The sequence below is a fragment of the Serpula lacrymans genome (assembly GCF_000218685.1).
Source record: "Serpula lacrymans var. lacrymans S7.9 unplaced genomic scaffold SERLAscaffold_19, whole genome shotgun sequence".
Lineage (NCBI taxonomy): Eukaryota > Fungi > Basidiomycota > Agaricomycetes > Boletales > Serpulaceae > Serpula > Serpula lacrymans.
Genome location: NW_006763308.1, coordinates 170614 through 194691, shown reverse-complemented (window position 1 = coordinate 194691; position 24078 = coordinate 170614). Strand labels below are relative to the sequence as shown.

Genomic DNA, 24078 nt, shown 5'->3' with positions numbered 1-24078 from the left:
GTAGAATACCTTGGTCTAATGATATCACAAAATAAAATCTGCATGGACCCAATCAAAGTAAAAGGGATTCTAGGCTGGCCAGAATGAAAATCAAAAAAGAAAGTACAAGCATTCTTAGGCTTTCTATAGATGCTTCATAGAATGGTTTAGGTTAATCGCTAAACCACTGACCAAATTGACTGAAAAAGAAGAGTTTACATGGGGACCGGAGCAATTAACAGCATTCAAAGAACTCAAACACAGAGTCAGCTCCACCCCAGTCCTCACCTTACCAGCTAATGACGGGAAGTACAAAGTAGAAGCAGATAGTAGTGACTTTGCCATGGGAGCAGTACTATCACAACAACAAGATGGCATATAGAAACCTATCACATATCTCTCAAAAGCATTAAATCTAATGGAACACTGTAAGTTGCTAAAGGTGTCTGGGAGAGAACTGAGTATAGTCCTTACGTCCAAACACCTATGTGTTGTTCAACCCACAGGGATCAACCAAGAGATCCAGAAGAAAGTGCTGAAGACTACAATGGAGTGGGTCCGCAGGTGAGTCCGCAGGTTTGCAAATAAGTCCACAGGTCCGCAGGTCAGTTTGCAGAGTCCGCACTTTTAAGTCTAAACGGAGTGGATACGTCACAGCAAGTTGTGATCTTGCTGGAAAGGCAATAATATGAATGTGGGAGTGATAATATGAGCTGAGGATGAATATAGAATGGAGAATACAACACTGGAATGACTCCTGAGAGTCCGCGTTTTGGGTCTATACAAGCAGAGCGTCACAACAAGCTCAGTGCTTTGTTGGAAATTTTGGTAATATGGCTGTGGGACGTCTACAACAATTCTGAAGTGACTATGGCGACTTATTCAGACAAATTCTGAGTATATGGGGGATCAAAAGATAGTATTCCTTCCTTTTGGAAGTACAGTTTTATAGCAGTACCAAAAGGCAACAGCAAAAATAGTGTAAAACACATGAGAACCAATGGGAGAAATGAAGGATAAACATTAGAAAGTGTCCATATGAAAATGTAAGAAAAAGCGGGTCATATCCTGCTAGTCCGACGTCCAGACAGTTCCATACCATGAGGGACAACTCCTATATTCCATAAAAGGAAAGGGGTAGTTGATCCGTGGACAGTCGTAATGCTCTGGAGTTCATGTGGAGTCTTGCACATGCATGGAGTGTTGAGTTAGCTCCTCGTCCAACGGGTCCAAAGTCCGAAAAGTGCGGACCCTATATGTCCGCAAACGCGGACTCTATGTATCCGCAAACATGGACTCTGCAGACTGTTGCGTATTGATGCATGGTTTGTTGTAGAACTGGATTGATATGTTGGGAAATAAAAGGATTACTGTGCCAGCGTCTAAGTCAACCCTACAGCACTTACAATTGGAAGTAGCCTTGGAGTGAGAGCCTTGATTCTCTTGTAATACTTCTAGTGCAATTTCTTTTTGATGAGCAATATCCTGTAATCTGCCGTGTTTGAGCTCCCTTACAGTGTCAATCCACATCAGAAGATCTGGTTTTGCATTTATTTTTCCGCGGCGACAAAGGTAGGTGAGATCGTCATTCATGTGTGCCTTGAGTTGGTGCTTAATATGGATGTTGGATAAGTGAAATAGAGTGTCACAGAGTAATGAATTCTGAGTTTGGCATTCAATGCCCATGCGTAGAAATGTGATGATCCCTGTGAGGAATTAAGAAATTTTCTTTTAAGCATAGCATCCCATTCTGGTTGAAGCCACCTGGTGCGGAGCTCATAGAGGAATTGATTGAATATGAGAGATATGGAACAGATTTTATGAAGACGGAACCAATCTTGTAAACATGAATCGGCAAGGGCATGACTGACTTTCAGTACTTGGTCTGCGTTGGTAATGTTTTTGTGTGTGAAATATAATCTGCAGGCGTCTTCCCAGGCATAATTACTCTGGGGTCGAGATCACCTTCAGTGAGTCTGGGTGGTCTGCTACCAACATTATTATCCACTGTTGCATCCTTGCAGATGTGACTCATAGTTGATAATGAAGGGGATGGTCTTGAGTAATCTGATGAGGAATCAGAATCAGAATCAGGTATGGTTTTACTGGTTGTTGGCAGTTTGGGTTGGGAATGGCTCCTTGTTGTGAGAGACACGGGTAGTGACGGGTGGCGGGACAGTTTGACGGATTGTGATCTTGATCGGCAATTCAAAAAAAGTGGAAGCCCACTAGCGGTGGACAACACTTCAAGGGGGGAAACCAAAGAAGTGGAATCAAAATATGATTGAAGGTAGGGAGAAACTAGTCTACTGTACCATATGTCGAGTGACAGGTTATATATGTGTAGTATAGTATTCCAACTGTCCATGATGATGCCATAATTAGTATAATGTCATGCTCCTTCATGAGCTACGCTTACAGAATTCCTATTTCCTCCCCGATACCCCTTTGGATATTTACAGTGATGTTATTGTATCATGAAACCGGGGTTTTATTGCTATGATGGTCTTCTTCCCTGTATGTCCTCCCAATGCCATTTCCCTTTATTTTCCATTCATTTTGTTATCTCAACACTCTTCAGTGATTTCCGGAGACACTGGGAAGAGGCTCTTGGCTGTAAAGATTTTTTGAGCTTGAGGTTTTGTGGCAGCCTCATCTGAATGATCCAAGCAACAACATAATCAAGAATAACATCATATATTCTGTACAACATAACATGGGCTCAACATCTTTTGTTGGGAATGGGTGGAATAGTTGTTTTTGGTGGTGGTCCCGCCACCAAATTGCATTTTGTAGAGCTCTATGGCCCTACCAATCTTGTGAACCTCTTCAGCAGCTGCTAAGAGGTTCTCACTCCTCATATCCTGTCTGTAGAGCTGTTCTGCAATGTGGGGGTTCCCATTGCATTCCAGCAGCTCCACTGCATGTTCATTTCCAAGACCCTTTTGGATAGAGAGGGCCAGGAACCAGGTTATAAAATCATCCCTCCTCATATTTCGTTGTTTAAAGGAACAGATTCGCTGATGTGCCCAATCACGCTCAGCTTGTAGCTTGAGATATTTTTTGATCTCTGCCTTGATATTGTTCCAGGTGGGCCAGTGACCAGTGGTATAGCATTTCTGGAGCTGGAGTATAACTTGGGTGTATTAACCCGTTGCAGGTCCTTTTAGTCAAGACAGCACAGTTGTTGCAATTTTGAAATCATCAGCAAACATGTTCCATTTCACCTTGATCCAGATTTAGAGCTTAATCCACCATTCAGCAAATTTAGCCCGGTCTCCCTTGAAAGCGCCGGGGTCAGCAACAATCTTGACTTTCTTGTTAAATTTTTGCTTGACAGTTACAGCATTAACATCCACTGTTTGTCCTTGCAACAACATATTAACTTGTTTGCCAAGGGAGAGCGAGAATACAAAGACTTCATGTCAGGCAAATGGGCCTAGAAGCAGGCAGACAAGATTTCCACTGATCCAACAACTCATGGCTCATTATTTGTGCCAGTCATTCTAGGCAGCAATAAGACCACGGTTTCTGTTGCAACAGGCCAAAACAAGTATTATTCACTGTATATTTCAGTGGGAAATGTTCATAACAATGTCCAGCAAGCACATAGGAATGCTGTAGTGTTGCTGGGCTTTCTAGCCATCCCAAAAAGTATGTTACATTTATTTTTTACTTTTTCTCTTGCATATACTAAAGCCAGGATTATTTAGCTGATAAAAAGTATGCAAACAATCCAAAGTTTTGCAGGTTTTGGAGACAGCTATTTCATACATTAATGTCACGTATTCTTCAAGGTCTCAAACCTGGGATGTTAGTCCCAGAGATTGTACGCTGTGCCAACATGCACTTAAGGCATGTCATTTATGGTATTGGGCCATACATTGCCGACTATCCAGAGCAAGCTCTTCTTGCATGCATAGTTCAAGGATGGTGTGCTCGGTAAGTACATCTATTTTTTATACCACTATTCAGACTATATTCAGACTAATCTCACCTGCTTAGTTGTATTGCGTTACCCAACAACCTCGACGGTGAAGGTGGCCAACACTATGATCATACAGAGGTCCTTGCTGACTTCCTTGATCTGCATGTCTTACGGGATCAATATGGTATTGTGAGCAACATTGTAGTACATCATTTTTTCTCTCACTTATGAAAATCATGCTGACTGTTGTCATAAGCCATTCACCCATGATTTTCCTTGTGCTGACATCCACGAGATCCTGGCTCCCGACCTTCTTCACCAAGTCATTAAAGGTACCTTTAAGGATCATCTTGTGACTTGGGTGGAGGATTATCTCAATCTAATATATGGCAAAAAGCATGCTGAAGAGATCTCAGATGACATTGACCGGTGGTAAGGTTCTTTTTACGTTGAAATTACCAAAGTAACATATACTAAGATGATTCACTAGGATTGCAGCAGCTCCATCGTTTTCTGGACTTCAACAATTTCCACAGGGCCGTGGATTCAAGCAGTGGACTGGCGACGACTCAAAAGCCTTGATGAAAGTCTATCTTCCCGCTATCGAAGGGTACGTCCCACCGGATATAATATGCACATTCCGTGCTTTTTTAGATTTCTTCTACTTGGTCCAGCATGATACTTACAGTGACAGCAGCATTCAGCAAGTGCAAGACACAGGCAAAGATTTTCACCGGACCCGTGTTATCTTTCAGACACTGGGTGTTTGGCCAACAGGTTTCTCTCTTCCCCGGCAACACTCAATCCAGCACTATCCCCTACTCATTTGCATGTTTGGCTCTCCAAACGGCCTTTGCTCCTCAATCACAGAATCAAGACAAATCACAGCTGTGAAAGAACCATGGCACCGCTCGAGTAGATATGAGGCGCTTGGCCAAATGTTATTAGTCAACCAGCAACTTGATAAACTTGCAGCTTCTTGTGTAGATTTCACAATGCGCGGCATGCTGACAGGTAGCATATTCAATTATGCAAACAACTACCACGACAATACTATTGATGAAGCTACGAGAGCTGTCAACACAAATGCAGGCTCAGAGCCACATATTGGCGGCTTGGATTATGATATTGAAGACCCCGACAACAACAACAACAATGACAATGTCAATTACAACGATAGCGGGCCAGTCCCAGGCCCAATAACAGCCAGTCGTCAGTTCGGCGTTGTATGTTTAGTCTCTTCCATATACACACTTGTACTAATATATTTTTTCTACTAGTTCGTCAATACTCAACCAAATGTTATGAGCTCAGTCTGCAGCTCAATCAGCCCCGCCTAGTTGAGTTGATTCGGTGGTTTCTCTACAGCCAAGCACGCATCAATGATTGTGATGCACCTTCAGCCTTCGATATACCACTGCATCAGTGCCCCACATTCAACTCAAGGGTAGTCGCAACACATTCAGCCATTGCATATTTTATGCACCAAGTGATAATAGTGGGGTTGGTGGTATGCGCCGAGAAACAATTTGAGTTACACCTCTGTGGAGAAAATGTGCGGCTCACTATGACTATGCATTTGTTGAGCGTGATCCTTCAATCACAGGAATCAGAGGACTCGACGTTGTTCAAATCTTCGCATTTCTTTCTTTCTCTCATAATAACACAACTTACCCTTGTGCACTTATACAGTGGTTTTTTCATATTTTAGATGAGCCAGATGAACTCACTGGGATGTGGAAGGTCCAGCCTGATACGAATAACAACGCATCACCCAGTCTTGAAATCATTCATCTGGACTGTATATTTTGTAGTGCACATCTCATGCCAGTGTTTAGTGAATATGGTCACTGCTTTATTCCATCTGACATTGATTTTACTAATTCGCTAGATAGATTCTCTACATTCTACATAAACAAGTATATTGATCGTCATGCCTTCGGGCTTGGCCAACTTGACATGTAACTTGTGGGACTTGTTTTATATCTCATGTATTTACACTACACTTGAACTACCCTTCGCTCAACTTGTCTGAAGGATTTTGCTTAGACCAACCCAGATATTCTTGCCTCATCTAAATTAAACTTGAAGGTTAGTTGACTCGCTTTTTGTATCGCTTGATAGAACTTTAATCCCTTACAATGCTTGATTAGTCTTGAAAGTCAGTAAAGTGTGATCAAGGTGTGTCAAGAAATTTGACACTTTACTGATGACTAAATTATCATTTTTTCTATCTTATTTTCTGATAGTATAAAAGTGACAAATTATGACATTTGTTTATAGTATGAGAAACATGCATTGGCCAGGGCTTGAACCTGGGACTCCAGCTTTCATGGTCTGGTGCTTTACCAACTAAGCTACCAAGGCGTACTTGGAAAGCATACTGATTGGTTGCATGCCCAGAAGGTCCAGAATCACTGTACACGGGTGCAGATCCCATTGTGTTGTGATAAAAAGTACACCCTTGACAGCTCTTTAAAGAGGTTCCTGCACCTTAGTAGATGACAATGTATCTAAAAGACTGTCTCTTGTCAGGATCATCAGTAAAATGTAAAATTCCTTACTATGTATTATACGCCTTAATGACCACGAATAAGGCAAATTAAGACAAGAACATTAATCCATGAAAAAGCAGGACTAAGCTGACCCGCCGTCTTGAAAAATTCTTAGAATATATTGTCACACTTGGAAATAAATAATAAATCTAAGTGAAACTCAGCCGCTGCCCAAGAGGCTGTAGAAACAACTTATTATTTACCTAAGTGAAATTACAACAGATGTTAGTTTAAGGTGATCTCTAATAAATGTAATGTAACATACCTCAGCCGCTGCCAGAGAGGCTATAGAAACGACTGAGGTATTCCTATACTAAACCCCCTACTACTTATAGTCAGAGGTGCTACTTGCTACAGTATAATGACTCCTAGGAGAACAATGGTGACAATGGCTGCTTTAGCAGTGACCGGGTTTATCTGGTTTTGTCAACAAATTCAAAAACATTTTTAAGACACGTCTAAGACTTCGATATCACAAATTTACAGGTCCATTAAAGTAAAAATAAGAGCAATAAGCAGAGCATGACAAGGGTTATCAGCACAAAAGCGGCAGATGGCCAGTAAATAAGATAGAAATGTATGTAATTAATAGGAGAGGAAAACCTTGCTTAGATGTTCACCAAGCATTCATGAGGGTTGGTGTGAGTGTCCTTGGTGAACTCAGTGTTCCGTTTAGTAAACACCAAGGCCTTGTGGGTAATCTCTTCTAGTGAGGAAACCTTGAGGGACTTGGTGGAATTATAGTACTTGCGGGTTGTTGATCCCCAGTTCATGTCCAAAAATCTATTGTGTGTGGCAGTCTCCTTGCCAGTTGACTTATTGAGCTTTGGCAATGGCTTGGCATACAGCTTCAAGTTTACTGCCTCGTCCATCCGAGTCTCAGTGATCTGATCCTTTGGTTCCCACAGTATTTCTCTATTTTCCCACAAAGTGAACACATGCTCAACCTAGGAAGAAGTTAGTGACAAAATAAATAAAATAAAATAAACATACTGCAGCAGCGAACATAGCTAAGGCTCCTCTTGGTGGGAACTTTTCCATGTTACTAAAGTTACTGTACGTTCCATCCACCTGATGTTTTTCAACATCAATAGCACCGTCAATTGAGTTTAAATGAGTTGTGAATGTCTGAAGAATAAAAGGAGATTGTAATAAACCATGGTGCTCCTAGAGATAATATAAAAATTAGTACTGTGATGATAGATTAGAAGTGAATTGAACTTACCAAAGCCTTCTTTCCAACCTCCAAAAAAAGAAAAGCCAGGTCCTTCAACATGCTTTTGGCGAATTCCTGTTGCATTTCATAATTATTGAAATCTTCTTTGGACTCAAAAAATATTTCCATAGTCATGACTGCAGCTGACCCAAATCCTGCACACTATTCAGAAATGTATTGTCCAAGCTAAAATGGGATCATGAGAATATATTAGCAGCAAGATAATGTAGACGCACCTCTCAACAGACTGCATCACTGGCGTTGACCTTGTAAGGATTGTCCAGGAATACAGCATCCCATGTTGCTTGAATTGCATCTAAGGCCTTTGGATGTTACAATTGACATACCAGCACCTACTTACACTCCACTTTTGTACTCTTACCCCTCACTTTCCAAGTCACATGACTGATCATGTGACCATTGAATTTACTTTACATTTCGGACTTTTCATAGTCACATGCTAGACATCGGACTTTAAACTTTATTTACAACTGTACAGTACCTCATGTATTTTAGTATATATACTGGAGCAATACATGGGGAGGGACTCAGCGAGTCCTCCTGTTGTATACCAACAAACTCTCTGCAGCCTAAGGGGTAACCACTCCCCATTCACTACCTTTATAGTGTGTTCCTGTGTGCGCCAGAGTAACTAACTCTTGGTTGTTACATTGGATTGCTTATGTTCCATGGGTTTTCTACGTGCCCAGCCACTTGGAAAAAGTAGGGACAAAAACTGAGCGCCAATAGCCACCCTGGAGGCATCCATCAGGCAAGTCACAATTCTTGGTCTTTCCAGCTGAGTTTACAGACTTAATATGTTTTGTGATTGGCGCATATCCCTCTTCAACTTTCACAAGACTCTGAAAATAGATACAAAAAAGTTATAACTCATACACCGCTCTGGCAGAGAGATTTGCAAATTCAATATAAAAATTAACCCAACTTACTAAAACAGAGTCCAATGGTCGCTTTTTCCCAACTAGGTTTTCATGCTCTCCTATGTCCAGCTCATCTGTTAAACATCCAGCTTTATACATATAAATTCCCTCATGATCTTTGTTTGCCTTCCTTTGAGTGGTTGTGGCAGGGGCTGATGCAGTTGTGAGAGCAGTTGAAGTAGTTCATGCTTGAGAATTTGCAATGCTGGAACAAGAACATCTGTTAAAAGGTGTGGATACCTGACTGGGAGTACCTGCTAGAGCAAGGCCTTTTACTGTCTTCTTCGGATTTGTTATATCAACCTTAACATCAGTAGCCTATGATTTAATGTAGTGGCAGAAACCATCTTGTAATTCTGAGTCTTTGTTGAGCATTGATAACCTAAATTCATGATACAACAGAGTGGATTGAGTTAACACAAGCATCATATTGGATGTAATAATAATAATAAAAGATGTAGATCAATAATAGAACCATCAACATACCTGGCATGCGGCAGTAGTTTTTTCCCATCATGATGACAAGTTGCCTTAAGGGACTATTTACTGCCATCAGAAGTAGTATGCTTGCAGAAAACCTAAACCAACTCTCTTGCTGCTACTAACTTCTTCTTCTTTCCACTACCAAGCTGTTCCTCCTCACTGAAATCAATAACAACCACACTGCCTTGGGTAGGACTTTCACCATCTGAGGCAACATCCATATAGAAGCCAGTTGGATCCTGTGACTCTTCCTCCCGCTGTGTGTAATTTATTTCTTCTTCATTGTCACTTCTTGCTGATACCCTTCCATCTTCACATCACAGATTTGCAAGATTTGTCTGTCAAGGTAAGCTCCAGTCACTTTCCTATGTGCCTTTATCATCTGATACTTGATATACAGCTATCTACATTTTATCCTAATGGATGCAAAAGGGATGGAGTTTATATATACATTCCCATGTCATCTATTCCTCCAGCAATCAATATACAAAATGAAGATGGCACATTGATGGCATTCATATGCCATTCAATGCCTAGGCATATGAAGACAACTCTAGTGGCCCACCTCAAGGCTAGCTTTGATGGGTTGCCAGTATTCTCCAGTGTTCTGGGTAGTGACAAACCTTTCAAATGTCTCCACTTCTCCTGGTGGAACAGATATGGGACTCAGGTATATTCCCCCCCCCCCCCCATTTCTCTCTATATCACTCACATAAAAACATTGATCAAGGGTTGTGGGGCACCTATTGATGCACACCCACATGAATTAGACGTCACTAACGAAACCCAGATGATCCCTTATTTGTCAAAGGAGGGCTCAGACAATGAGCAGCTTTATTTGAACTTGCAGGATGCTTTTGCAGATGTTTTCCAATGGATTTCTGATGTTGTAAGATTTCTGCTATTTGTTTCATGCCTAAATTTCTCTGATGTATGTGTTTCCTAGATGGAATTCTGCCTACCAGATGAATACTCTATGCTAGCCAAGATAGTTGGTACACTTCCTGGAAAACCAGGATCTCCAGTCACTCCTTTTTTATCTCTTGTTATTAATATTAATGTGAGCACCACCGCTCATAGGGATGGTAAGGATCACATTCTTTGCCTTGTCCTTCCACTGGGAGATTTTACAGAGGGTGCTCTTATGTTACATAAGCAGGGATTTATTCTTGAACTGAAGAGTGGAGACTTTGCCATTTTCAGATCTAAGGAGTCAACACACTTTAATTTAGATTATCAGGGTGAGAGAGCCTCATTTGTCTTATACACAGATGGTCAGTTGAGGAATTGGGTAGAAAATAGAAATGGCTGAGAGGGGAATGCATTCTTTAAGTGGATGTAGCTTAAAACTTAATATTAGTTTATTTGGGTTGCTTGTTTTGACTTACAGGTTTTAGAAGGGATAGAGGGGACGCAGGTAATGTGTCATTTTGTGGGTCCCAGTATGGTTTGTTATTGCTTATTTATTCTGAATTACTATTCTGCTGAAGACACATTTAGGTCTTGCCATTTTTGCTAGTTTTTTTTTGAGGACTTCAATGCCTAGAGTTACATGGTCCAAACAATCTACTGTTCCCGGGACTAGGGGCAGAGGTTTAGCAAATGATCTAGTGACAGCATCTTCTCCATCACCACCTCCTTCAACCCAGCCTAGACAGCCTAGACAGCCCCAGCTACATCAAAAGAAAAAGGTTTTTCTTATTTGTTCTACACCAATACCTTATTATTTACAATTTTTAGACTACTTTTGCAAGACCTAATGCCACAGCACCCAGCAAAGAAGATGGAATCCTGCCCGGGGCTCTTCTAGCAAGAAGAAAGGCTGCATTAGCCTCAGAAGCTGAGGCAGAGAAATCTGGTATGTGATCTTACTCTTAAGGGCACAAAAACTGAATACCTATTTTCAGCTATGCGTAAGAGAGTAGCAGCAATGTTGGCTGATGAAGAAGATTCTGAAGGAGATGACTTACATGGCAAGAAAATATGTCTGAATGGTGATGATAATGACAACAATGATAATGAGGATGTTGCTGATGATAATGACAATGCTGATGATAACAAGAATATGATAGATAATATTATGGGTCCTGCAGAAATATCTAGTGATAATCAAGATAATTCTGTAGTATCTCCTTTATAGCCTCTATCAGATGATAATGAGGAGGAGGAGGAAGAGGAGGAGGACAGTTCCCCACAAGAGTTGTGGATGATAATGAGGTAAGACTGTTGTTGCCTTGAGAACATTTATTTACTTGCCTACAGGTTGTAAGAGGAACAGATTGTCCCACTGTTTCTACATCTACATCTACTATGTCATGCAGCCCCAGCATCATTTCTCTTCCAAAATCTTCCACTGCAAAACCAAAGCTTCTTCATTCTATGGCCTGCCCTATCAACAAATGCCTTGCAAGCCTGGCTCACAAAGCTATGAGGCTTTTTACAGTCACAGAAAAAGGATTTCCAAACCCCCTCAGTTGTCATTCAATATGCTGGGATTTGTTGGTTAAAGCCACAGCAGCAGAGAATAACAGTGGCCTAATGGACAAAATGAAGGAGATACAAGACAACCAGGTCCTCAAGTCTCAACTACTACAATATGTGAGTTAAAACCCCTTCATATATACCCATACCGATTATCACTGTAAATACAAATGTGGAAAGGTTCTACACAGGTTAGAGGGGAACATATTTCCAAAGCTAGAATCAGTGTACCCCCTATGTATGGCATCAAAAACATTCACAAGGACAAACTAAGTGATACAATCTATTGAATCATAAACTCAGGAGCTTTTATCAATAACACCATAGATTTAAAGGTGAGTTATTTTAAAGCTTTATTGTTATACTTATACTAGCTGCAAATATACAGGAGAAGACATCTGACACAAGCCAACCTTGGAAAAATGATATCATCAAAATTCTTTTTCAAGCACAATAGTGGGGTCCCAAAGGCAAAGGTAGAAAGTATGGTTAAAAAAATAATCCATATCTACACAATCTCCCTACTTTGGCTCTAGTAGCATGCTCTGTAAGTGTTTATATCTTTATTTAAATAAAACTGATGATCAAATTTATTTACCAGATTGAATGTGCTCTACTAGGTGCTATTAACAACACTACAATAGAATTCCCTGAAACAGCATTTTCTGCTAGGTACATCACCTTAATCACCATAAATCTATACTAATTATACTTTTACAAGGTGGAATCATCATTATATGATGTTGTTGGAAATATTTCAGAAATGTTCTCCTACATACTTGGCAGCTGTATTTGATGAGATTGATGAATATGTTTGGTAAGAGCTTACTACAAATTCATTATCATTCAAAGCTTTTTTTTAACCTCAAGTATTTTTGTAGGAATGATTGTATAACAGTGGGGTAATCTGATGTATCTAAGCTTATGTTTGATTTTGATGCTTTAGAGGAAGCAGAAAAAGCATCCAAATCATAATTACAAATATTACAATAGTGCTGCAGCATTTTAAATGTTTAGAATCAATATGATTTGCTTTTTTAGTGCTTTTTTTTGGATATATACTGAGTATGGATCGATATAATTGCATTTAGAGTAAATTATAGTGAAAAAGTGCAAGGTCATTTGTGTTTTAACGACTATGCTATAAAACACTTTTGATGATATATCAATACTCTAAACTGTGTAAATATCAATAAAAATGATATTTATTGATCTTTATGCAGTTTAGAGTAAGGGACTGTGCAAAAATCACACTTATAGATATAAGGGATATTTTTGCTTTTGTTACATTTATATCTAAATCATGTTTTCCTAATGTAGATCAACAAATAGCAAGTGGGGTCCCCCAGTTACATTTTTTTACATTTACAAAGAGAACAAGTTGACATGTCGTTGCAACAACAACCCAATGTCCACACTCTGTTGCACAATATGCATGCACAGATTTTGACATTAACCATGCAGCCCCCTGAATTGGTTGAACAAACATTCAATAAGAAAGTCAAGATCATCGCTGACCCCGGCGCTTTCAAAGAAAACCAGGCTAAATTCACTGAGTGGTGGATCAAGGCTGTGACACATTTACCAATGACTTTGAGATAGCAACAGCTGTGCTATCAAGACTAAAAGGACCTGTGGCAGTTTGATACGCCCAAGTACAACTCCAGGAGTGCTACACTGCCAATCACTGGCCTACCTGGGACAATCTCAAGGGGGAGATTGAGAAATATTTCAAACCCCAAGCTGAACGTGACTGGGCACACCAGCAAATCTTTTCCTTCAATCAAGGAAACATGAGGACAGATGATTATGTAACCCAGTTTCTGGCCCTCTCTATCCAAGGGGGTCTAGGTAATGAACATGCAGTGGAGCTGCTAGAAAGCAATGTGAACCCCCACATTGCACAACAGCTCTATCTGCAAGATATGAGAAATGAGAACCTCTCAGAAGTGGCAGAAGAGGTTCGCAACATTGATAGAGCCATGGAGCTCTACAAAATGCAACTTGGTGGTGGGTCCACCACTAAAAACAACTATTCCCAGAGATGCCCTGGGTTATCAAACCAAAATCATAATCACTCCCACGGGCTCACGCTGTTTAGGCTGCAGCCAGGACAGGGTGCTCCTATGGATATTGGTGTGGTCCAAGGCGGACAGATGCGCAGATTCAAGGGCAACTGTTACAACTGTGGCCAAGAGGGACACATGTTTTGAGACTGTAGAAATGTGGTGCAGGCCACCCAACAAAAAAATAACCAAGGGCACCAGGTGTGCAAATTAGAAACGGAGAAGCCGGACAATTGGCTCAATACTCTGGCCGGTACAACAAAATCTGGGCCTTCTTCTACAACCAGCAAGTTGCTGAGATGAAGGCCCAGGGAAAAGAGTTCGGAGCTTAGGTCACTTGGGTGCCTTCGCTCCTATTAATGATGAAGTAAACCACAACAAGGTGGCCCCTGCTCCGGGGTGTTACATGAGCAATAAAGGAAAGGGGGTGGCTCCCCAATCTGTAAATAAAATGCTAAATCTATTATCTGAAGTATGTACTTGTATGAAGAATTGTGATTGTAATATTTATGATACTACCGCTGCACCAGTGTCTCCCTTGGAGCGTGGGAACGGGCCCTAAACAATTTTGGTTTTTGGAAAAATTTCTTTCGATCTGCGATTGTATTGCATCACAGTCATAGTAAGCAAAACTATTCATATTTTACTCTTCGCTTCAGTTACATCTGTGTTATATGACGCTGTGGAAACTTCCTAGGTTTTCTGATGCCACTGCCATCTCTAGGACTTGGATAAGATATGTTCTGCCAGAATGTCAGAAAAAAATATCAAAGCTGATCAGGCCTTACGCAAGCTGATTCAACCTTATGATCTGATCAGCTTGAGTTAAGGGACTGATAAAACCTTATCAAGACCAGATTATATTTGCGTCAAATCTGGAGAGGGAATGTTAGGCCTTATTAAATGATGAGTTACAATTAGATATGTCAGGCTGAGAACATATTAGTTCACTGTCAATCGGGTGGCATATATGATGTAATTGTAGAATTGAAAGCAGAAGAGAATGACAACAGTCAATTGCTGAATCGTAAAAAAATATCAGTGTCTAGTGTGTTGTTCAAGAAAAAACGGCCTTCTTTGAGATCAAACACCCTTATCATATGGGCTCCCCAAATAAAATATTGTGGGTTTACGAGCTTGCTTTCTCCCTCATCATACAGGCAGGCACCCCTCCATTTTGTTTTGAACTTTCCATTGCAGATTTTGAATGTCTTCACAAGAGCTATATTGCAAGGCCCAGAATCCAGAAAGCATCAAAACAGCCCAACGAGCCAAGCCGGTATGGGGAATGGTGTGTCCGTATTAATGAGAACACAATCATATTGTTTTTCCTGGTTAAAATATGGGTTACATTGTAAAATGGAATGGAGCTTGTCGTAAGATATGGATTTGTAAGGATCAGAGAAGGCCATGGACCAAAAAAAGGTCTGCACAAAAGAGCTCATATGATTTGGGTGATAAATTATTAAAAAGGGTGTTAACAGACCTTGGTAGCATGTAACCCATGCTCTTGTAAGATCCGCTTTGCTTCAGTTTTTGTTGGTGCTTGGATAGAATCAATATATAACTGCTGCATAGTCTCGGTTGATCGTGGTTCAAATTTTTGATGAATGTTGTGTAAGCCGCAGCGGTGAACCAAGCAAGCCGGACAAGGATAGTTGGCCAGAGCTGCACGGGTGGTTGTAATAGCACAATCCTCCTCACCATCAACACACTTGATGGGTATGCCTGTGTGAATTATTCTGTCAATATTGTCACCACATGACATTGCTTCACCATGACGTCCATGATCTTGTAGCGGCCCAAAAACCACCTCAAACACCTTGTGATAAACCTCTTGCTTGAAACAGGCGCATTGAACAGTTTCAGCAGTGTTGCGGTCGGATGGATCTCTAGGATCTTGAGGCTAATGAAATAAAAAATGGTTAGAATAAGGATCTGAGAAATGAAACGCATCACAGGCATATAGCCAATAAGGGCACCACCGCCAATTCCAGAAGTGTTTTGTACCAACCGTGGCAGAAAAAGAGGTCAAATTATAATAGGGTGTTTTTGCACCCTTTTGGTTACATTGCCTTTATCTAGCCAGAGTGAAATGGGGAGAAAACAATGAGGTAATATATCATCTTGTGGGAGTGAGTCCTGACAATTGATTCACCACTCTCCGGAATGAAACTAGGAGTTGATACCAAACTCATGGCCTTTGCTCTTCTCCGATCTCTCCCATGCACTCCTGAATGGCAAATATTTCAGTAAATTGTGTTCTCATAACATCTTTGGTATTCTTGGGATTACGCTCCTCATGGCCTGCCGGTCAGTATGACCCTGTGGCCCACCCCCACATGGTACCCCGGACTCCCATTCCAATACTCCTGTACCAGACTTTTAGTCCGCCATATGCTTCCCTACGCACATTCTTGTACTCCTCATGGACTCTGTAGTTTAGACATTATGACACACTCCTTGCACGTATGTTTCTCTTTTTCTAGATAATTGTCTGCATGAAATTCCATACCTACATTACAAGTTACTCCTTATGAGCTCCTACTCCTCTAACAGCATATAAGTTGTAGCTCCTGTACTCCGTTTCTGCAGTTCAAATATCAACTAGATTCCCTCACCTTTTTACAAGTCCCTTTCTAAGTTTTTCTGGTCCTTCTCTGAAGGGCCTTTACTCTACTCCCTTTTTATCCTCTATTCTCCTCCGTTCATTCCAACAAGTTAGGGACCAAGGTCTGCAGAAGGGCCTAGTGCACGAACTAAGCCAACTCACAACCTCGTACTCTGTTACTCTCTATCTCTGTACTTCAAGACTCCGATTCTCTGAAAGATCACGGTCCTGACAAAAATAGACTTTTTGAGGGACTCAAAAAGCTGTAAATATTATGTATTTATTGATACTCACTCACACTTATCACACTACAATGATTTGACCAAGTATGTCTATTCTTCACTGTGAGGTATGATGTTTGTGTAGGTAAGATCAGATGATCTTACCTAATCACACATGTAGCTAGGTATGTAGGTACTGTACAGTATTATATAAGTACCCCTCACAGGCAGCCTTTCCACAGCATCCAACACCCCCCTTTTTTGAGAAGGGATGGCATCCCTTTGTAACAACCAAGAGTGAATTACTCCGGCGCACACAGAACACACTAGAAGGAGGATGAAGTTGGGGAGTGGTTACCCCTTAGGCTGCAGTGAGTTAGTTGGTATACAACAGGAGGACTCGCTAAGGAGTCTCCTGGATCTATTGGGGTATATATACTACTACAGGTTTGTTTGAACATGTGTACTATACAGTTGATGAAGGCAGTGGCTGATGATGTCATAGGGCCTAGCCCGTATGGCCAACTCCACTGTGTGAGAGAGTTGAATCTAAAAATAAAAGAAAGGCAACGCGGCACGGGAAAGGGGAAATGCCGCGTGGCACTTAAAGTATAGAGTTGAAGCGGAGAATAAAAAGAAAGGAAATGTCCGGAAATTGTGTTATCGTAACACCCTTATCCTTGTGATCTACTTGGTGCCAGGATAGTTTACATTCACATCTATCTCCCCAGGTTCTCTACAGGACACCCTGGGAGGCCTCCTTGACTCCTGGGACATAGAATATGTCTAAGGCGGAGGAAAAGGGGATGCGTGGTGGGGAGGAGATGGGTGGAGCTGCCCTCTGTTACAATAGACACTTCCAGAACCCACTTTGGCACTCACTGTTAGTTTTGGTGATTTTGCACCTGGTTGTGCTATCTATTTTCCCTTCTTTCTAAATCACTTTCCTCTTTATTCTTTTTGCTATATTGTTCAGTATTCACTGAGCATTCTATAATTTTGCCTTTGTGGCTGATTTGTTTACCTTTGTTTACAAAACTTCGGACTAGTATTGCAGAGTCCAGTATTCCTATTCTTTAGTTACTCATACTGGACTCTAGGTACTGTACACATTCTGTACTGTCTGATAATATAGTTACTCATACTGGACTCTAGTTCTGTCCCTGTTAGCTCTTAGCAAGTGGCTAGACACTTCCCAGAAGTTCTCAATTGAACACTCACTTTACTTTGCCTGTGATTCCCACATAGGCCGGCTTCTTAGTGTTGACATTGCATGTCTGATGCAGGCCCAATTAGGCCCAAAAACACTGTTTCCCTGCCTTCTGCTGTATCTCAGCTATAATTTGAGGGACTTGGGCACAAAAATGGGCCTGGACAGAGGGGCGGCTGCAGCTTTCTGTCCTGTAATCTGGTGGTTGCTTATGGTTATACCCAATGGTGTACACGTCACCATAAGTGACGTGCAACACCATCATACTCAACAACGCGACACGTTCCCTTGCTGCATCACACAGCACTCTACCTCACACCCTCTCAGTTGGGTTAAAAATACTATTGCCATGTCAATATAGCTGGAAATAAAGATGTTTATTTATCCACCTTGTCCCCGTGAGTTGAACCGGCAGAGACGTGTAAGACATTATATAAGGTCCGTGCCAGTGCTATTGAGTCCTCCTCCTCCTCCTCCTCCTCCTCCCCCAAATCCTCTTCTGTCTTGCTCAGATCCATTTGGAGTGTCTCACCAGGCATCACCAGCAAAGGCAAAGAGGCTGATTCCAAAGATGTGGAGGGTGCAATGATGGGGGCAGGTTTGATGGTGCTCTCACCAGGGCCAGTCCAAATGCTAATACAGGTGGATACTGTACCAGAAAACCCCGGTAGTAATGCTATATCAGTTAGGTGACATAGATGGTGTTCATTGAAGCGGCCCTTTCTATTTGATGAAGGCTAATTTGGTATGCAAGGGGGGGGGCTGGAGGTACGTACTAGTTCCTTGCATTGATGTAGATACATGTCTTCATCCTGTATATATGAGACAACACGCTGAATTTCAATGTTGAGCCATTGAATTTTCTCTTTGGCCCAAAGTAGCTTGAAGTACCTATCCATTGCAAGTTGGCCTGCTGGTGTCACCAAAAGCTTCATAGACATGTCTTGTTGGGCGTCGCGCAGAAGATCAAAGTCGGCAAGAAGGTGTACTCAACAACCTGTTTCCATTCAAGGGTGGGATGTGGAGGGAACATTGCTCTAGCAGCAGTATTGTAGCGCTCAAACACTGTTCAAATTGCTGCAGAGTGCAATTGAAGTGCTTTCCCGATATGCTTATGCAAAGCATATCCTAAGTTGCACAGGTGAGTAGATAAATGGTAGGGATACTAGTGCTCACCTGTCTGCAAGCGGTTCATCTTTGTTAGCTCAAACCAGTTCCTTGAGTTGGTTGACCGCCCTTTGATATTTGCGCATAACTACCAATCTTCCTGAGTGCTACCATTCCAACTGTTCTGGCTTCCAAAAATCCACTACACCCAACAAGACTTCTAGCTTATGCACAGTCTTCAAACACCCATTGTAGTCTTCCAAGGCATATCACCTAGCCATTTTGCGCTTGCATTTCCCCACCTCTCCGACATTGCACTCGGACCCAGCCTTGTTGATAGATTCTAGGGCCGCGCCAAGTCGCTGCCTAGAAACTGTCAGTAAGTAGTTTGAAAAACACAAAACAAAGACTTACTTGCTTGCCTGTAGATCAATTAGCTTCTGCCAATATTCTGTCTGGAGGGTTTCTTCCTGTAGTTATTTTTGCAATCCGGTCAGGTAGCCTGTTTCTTCTTTCAGCCACTCAACAAAGACACTTTCATCTTTGATACCTAGGTCCTGCATTGTGGCAGGCAGCATCACATGTCTGCCCACAAGAATATCCAAGGCCTGCCTGTAGTTGTTGTATAGGAACGTTGCTGGCGGGGCAAAGCTGTTATTTCAATAGCAGGGTGTAAGATATTAAGCACTTACTCAGGTTCATATATACTTCAAAGTATTTCACACTTACTGTGACATGCATTCTATTCCAGAAGAGCAACACTGCCCAATATCTCCCACTTTCCTTATCATTTTTATTGCCAGCTGCAACGGATCATACTCCAGATTGTCTCTTGCTAACTATGCTGCAGGTCTACATGCTTGGTATTTATTACATGGTTACAACTGGTTAATTGACAGGGACTCACAGATCCCAAACAAGTGTTAGGAAATCACCTGCACATAAACACTGCTGATAACACAGACCACCTATTTGCCTGGAGACATGCCAAAGGCCTGCGCCTGCTATTCAAGAAAGAATTCACAAAATGTCTTTCTGTAATTTTCAACACCAAAAACCTCACTAAACTTAAGGATCACAGTGTTCTCATAGGTGGAACACTGGAATATTTGCTTTGAGGAGTGCCGTTTGACGTAGTAAAAACAATGGAAGGTGGTCAAGTAAAGCTTTCACTTTGTACTTACAAGACCATGCAAACATTCTAGCACCTTGCTCCAAGATTTGTCATCTCTAGATCCTTTCACAAGGTACACTTTTCCACTGGTGCAATAGTTCACAATTTCTAGTAAAATAATTATACTCCTACAAGACAGGTCTCAAGTTTCACTTCATGCATTGTTTGGGATACAGCTCACTCAATACATTTTTCAAGGCATGTTTTGGATCAAAAAGCCCAGATGGGTTTTCACCCAAAAATTAATTAATTAATTTTACAACATAGATCAGATGTTTAACTCCTGATCCCCCATTCTTAACACAGAATGTTGAATACACATAGATATTAATCCAGCAAACCATCAATAAACAAGGCAGTATAAAAGTTGAAAAATGTTGGAATTGTGGGGCTCAGGCAATAAACCTTTGAAAATGGCAATAATACACTGTACAAAGTATATAAATTAGTCACACAAAAATTGTGATGATGACAATTACCTGTAAAAGATCCTCAAAGTTGTGCACAGCCACTGACTTCAATTTAGAAGAATTTTGAGCAAAACATTGGATTGTATCCTGTCCAGAGGTAGGATCCTATTCATAACTAGTGAATATCAGCCTAACCTGAAAAGAATTTCAATTAAAACTTACTGAGCATCTAATAAATCTGTTGCATAAGTTTCAGTGCTATTTAAAATCCTGAGAAGGTGAATAAAGACCAATCTCCACACCCCTAACTCAAATTCATGTACGAGATTAACAGCAATCATTGAATATAAATTAAACCCAAAAGGGCTTAGGGCTCGTAAGGCAACTCTGTTTTTCCTGAAATTCCCTTTTTTTTCCAGCCACAATCTACTGGAATGCTGTCAGAGAGATAGATAGGCATCTATTCTATGAGCCTATAAGTGGGTAGGTATTATACTTCCATCAACCTCATATATAGAGCAAAAAAATGCAGGGCCTACAGCCCAACCCTTAATAAAACTAAGTGAAACTCAGCCGCTGCCCGAGAGGCTATAGAAACAACTTTATTATTTACCTAAGTGAAACTACAATAGATGTTAGTTTAAGGTGATCTCTAATAAATGTAATGTAACATACCTCAGCCGCTGCCCGAGAGGCTATAGGAACGACTGAGGTATTCCTATACTAAACCCCCTACTACTTATAGTCGGAGGTGCTACTTGCTACAGTATAATAACTCCTAGGAGTATAATTGTGCCCATAGGAGAACAATGGTTACTCCATGGAGTGGTGGCTATGCTCCATGGAGAACAATGGCTGCTTTGGCAGAGACCGGGTTTATCCAGTTTTGTCACTCCCACTTGAGTGCAACCGTAGTCCCATAGCTTTAGAAAATTTCCAGTATTTTTCATGAGTGAGGGGTTTAGTGAGAACGTCTGCAACCATATCTCCTGTAGGAACGTATCTGATTACTGCCTCTCCCTTTGATACTAAGTCATCTCGGATAAAATGATATTTCTGTTGAATGTGTTTTGTGCGAGCACGGAACTGTGAATCTCGTGTAAGAATGATAGCTGCTTGATTGTCACAGTGCAATGTTGTAGGTCCATTTTGAGCATGTCCAATTTCTTCAAAAAATGTCCGAAGCCATACAAGGTGTTGTCCAGCATTGCTCAATCCAATGTACTCTGACTCTGTGGAGGATAAAGCTACCATGTTTTGTCTTTTGCTTGTCTATGAGATTGCTCCTGGGATGGTGATAAAAACAAAGCCTGATGTTGATCAAGATGTGTCTGGGTCTCCAGACCAATCTGCATCTGAATATCCATAGAAATCCATGTCCATGGAAACATCTGTGCCATCATATTGTAGTTCCATATCCCTGGTTGCTTTCAGATATTGGAGGACACATTTTGCAGCTTCCCAGTGATGGCTCCTTGGAGCTGAGCTATGCCTGCTTAGTATTCCAATGATGTAGGCAATGTCTGGGCGGGTTCCGAGCATGGTATACATGAGGGAGCCTACAATTGAGAGGTGTGACACTTGACGCCCTTCAATATGCATCTCGTGTTGCACAATATCTTCCCCTGGAGCATTTGCAAGGAGTTTTGATCCATGTGCCATTGGTGTCCATACTGGTTTGCAGTTTTTCATTCCAGTATGCTCCAGGACTGTGTCAATGTATTGGCGTTGCAATAGGGATATTGTTTTGTTTGAACGATCACGTTGGATTTCTATTCCGAGGATGTATTTTGCTTCTCCAAGGTCCCACATTTTGAATATGGATTCAAGTTTGGCTTTTGTGATATCCATCAATTTTCGGGATGAAGCTCCTAGGAAGAGGTCATCTACATAAACAACAACAAAGCATATTTGTTTGTTGTCCCGGAATACATAGAGACATGTTTCTGCATTTGGTCTTGTGAAACCGAGCTCCTGGAGCTTGGGATCAAAAGTTTTGTTCCATGTACGACCAGCTTGTTTTAACCCGTAGATGGATTTCTTTAATCTCCAGCAGTATCCAGGTTGGATAAGAACACCCCCTGGAGGAAGCATGTACAGTTCTTCTTCAAGTTCTCCATTGAGATAAGCTGTGGATACGTACATTTGATCAAGTTCTAGTTCGTACTTTGCTTCCAGGGCTAGAATAATTCGGATTGACTCTAAGTTTGCAACCGGAGCAAAAACCTCCTGGTAATCAATCCCCTTCCTTTGAGTAAAACCTCATGCAACAATCTGGAGTTTGTATCTCTCAATGTTTCCATTTTTGATCAAACTTGATCCAGAACACAGGTTTTGATGTGATGGGTTTTACTCCCTTCAGAAGTGGAACAGTGTCATATACTGCATTAGTATTGAGACTTAGGAGTTCCTCCTCCAAGGCAGACTTCCATAATTCTCCATCCGGATGTGATAAGGCTTCCTTTAGTGTCCTTGGAAGGTCTGTGTTAGATGGACCGGTACTTGCTATTCCAGCAAAGAATGTCTCCTCTGTATCAGACATTTCTTCATAAACCTCAGGAGTGTTAGGTTTCTCCATGGAGTTGTCATGCTGCTCTTTTTGAGACTGTTCCTTATCTAGAGTCCTTTGATAATCTCGGTTTTTGTCTGTAGGACGGGTCTGGCGACTGCTTCTGTGTACTCCTAGGATTTCAGCAGGCATGACTGCTCTTTTAGGAACTTTTGCAAGTACTCCAGGGAGTAGACGCATTTGTGTATTTGTTGCCCCACTCACTCCTGAAGGTGTTGAATCACTCCTCAGAGGCATTGGATGACTCCTTGGAGGTGTTGGATGACTCCTTGGAGGTGTTGCATGCCTTCCAGAAGCCGATCCAATGGACAAGCTGTCTAGCTGTACTTGGACTTTTTCCACATCAGCTGGCTGTATGTTGAGGGGCTGTCCTCCCACTGACTCTACTTTGGCTTTCCGTTCTGAAGATGGCCAGTGTTCAGGTCTTGGTTGTAGAGTCTGTTGTGGAGGGTGTCTTAGCTGATCAGGTGCTCCCACTGCTCTCGGAACGTCTCCACGGAGGTATTGCCCCACTGCTCTCAGAACATCTTCATGCTAATATGGTTCCATTGCTTTTGAAACATCTCCTTGGAGATGTGGTTCCATTTGCAATTCATTTGGATCTCGGATCCGAGGGTCAGGATCATCCTCCTCCAATGTTTTTTGGTCTGGATAGTGAGCATTCTCTGGAATGAGTCCCTCCCACTGATCTGTGCTAGTGTCTGTGTTCCAGGGAGCAGTGTCATCCTTTTGTACCTTTCCAGATTCATTGAATATGACATGCCGACTGGAAAACACAGTCCGTTTTTCAGTGTCTAGGAGTTTGTAGGCTTGCTTTCCATGTGTGTAGCCAATCATTATGGCTTTGCACCCCTTGGAGTAAAGCTTCCCTTGCCTTTTGTCTTTTGGAATCAAGGCATATATTTGGCATCCGAAAGGGGGAAACAAAGTTGGATCAACGCTCCTTTTAAACAGTATTTCATATGGGGTCTTTCCATGGAGTCCTGATGCTGGGCTGCGTGCTGTGATATATGCAGCTGTTTGCATGGCATCTACCCAAAATAACTTTGGGAGCTTAGAATCATGGAGCATAGTGGTTGCTAATATAGCCAATGTCTGATTCATGCATTCTGCAATGCTATTTTGTT

At 41.5% G+C, this 24078-nt stretch overlaps 5 protein-coding genes across 5 annotated transcripts; 3 read left to right on the top strand and 2 right to left on the bottom strand.

The window, feature by feature from the left end:
- Positions 1–2481: 2481 nt before the first annotated feature.
- Positions 2482–5872, top strand: SERLADRAFT_374877 (uncharacterized protein; the record flags this gene model as incomplete). The annotated part of the gene is made up of 9 exons (XM_007324359.1): positions 2482–2496; positions 3423–3633; positions 3777–3921; positions 3985–4111; positions 4164–4339; positions 4398–4671; positions 4717–4921; positions 5188–5417; positions 5495–5872. 9 exons carry the CDS (start codon positions 2482–2484, stop codon positions 5870–5872), a joined length of 1761 nt encoding a protein of 586 aa, XP_007324421.1.
- A 1198-nt stretch (positions 5873–7070) lies between these two features.
- SERLADRAFT_412021 (uncharacterized protein) lies at positions 7071–9323 on the bottom strand (the record flags this gene model as incomplete). The annotated part of the gene is made up of 9 exons (XM_007324358.1): positions 7071–7409; positions 7456–7629; positions 7688–7840; positions 8488–8541; positions 8629–8693; positions 8874–8937; positions 8964–9001; positions 9106–9158; positions 9226–9323. The coding sequence occupies 9 exons, from the start codon at positions 9321–9323 to the stop codon at positions 7071–7073; spliced, it is 1038 nt and encodes a 345-aa protein (XP_007324420.1).
- A 308-nt stretch (positions 9324–9631) lies between these two features.
- SERLADRAFT_412020 (uncharacterized protein) lies at positions 9632–12592 on the top strand (the record flags this gene model as incomplete). The annotated part of the gene is made up of 16 exons (XM_007324357.1): positions 9632–9772; positions 9833–9991; positions 10049–10162; positions 10262–10376; positions 10493–10519; positions 10603–10793; positions 10843–10960; positions 11010–11128; positions 11243–11319; positions 11424–11700; positions 11775–11856; positions 11911–11918; positions 11958–12059; positions 12185–12255; positions 12305–12400; positions 12532–12592. The coding sequence occupies 16 exons, from the start codon at positions 9632–9634 to the stop codon at positions 12590–12592; spliced, it is 1758 nt and encodes a 585-aa protein (XP_007324419.1).
- Positions 12593–13041: 449 nt separating this feature from the next.
- SERLADRAFT_443735 (uncharacterized protein) lies at positions 13042–13981 on the top strand (the record flags this gene model as incomplete). The annotated part of the gene is made up of 3 exons (XM_007324356.1): positions 13042–13155; positions 13251–13789; positions 13843–13981. 3 exons carry the CDS (start codon positions 13042–13044, stop codon positions 13979–13981), a joined length of 792 nt encoding a protein of 263 aa, XP_007324418.1.
- Positions 13982–18068: 4087 nt separating this feature from the next.
- On the bottom strand, positions 18069–19539 carry SERLADRAFT_412019 (uncharacterized protein; the record flags this gene model as incomplete). The annotated part of the gene is made up of 7 exons (XM_007324355.1): positions 18069–18324; positions 18468–18503; positions 18583–18620; positions 18868–18871; positions 19072–19164; positions 19213–19268; positions 19528–19539. 7 exons carry the CDS (start codon positions 19537–19539, stop codon positions 18069–18071), a joined length of 495 nt encoding a protein of 164 aa, XP_007324417.1.
- Positions 19540–24078: the final 4539 nt, after the last annotated feature.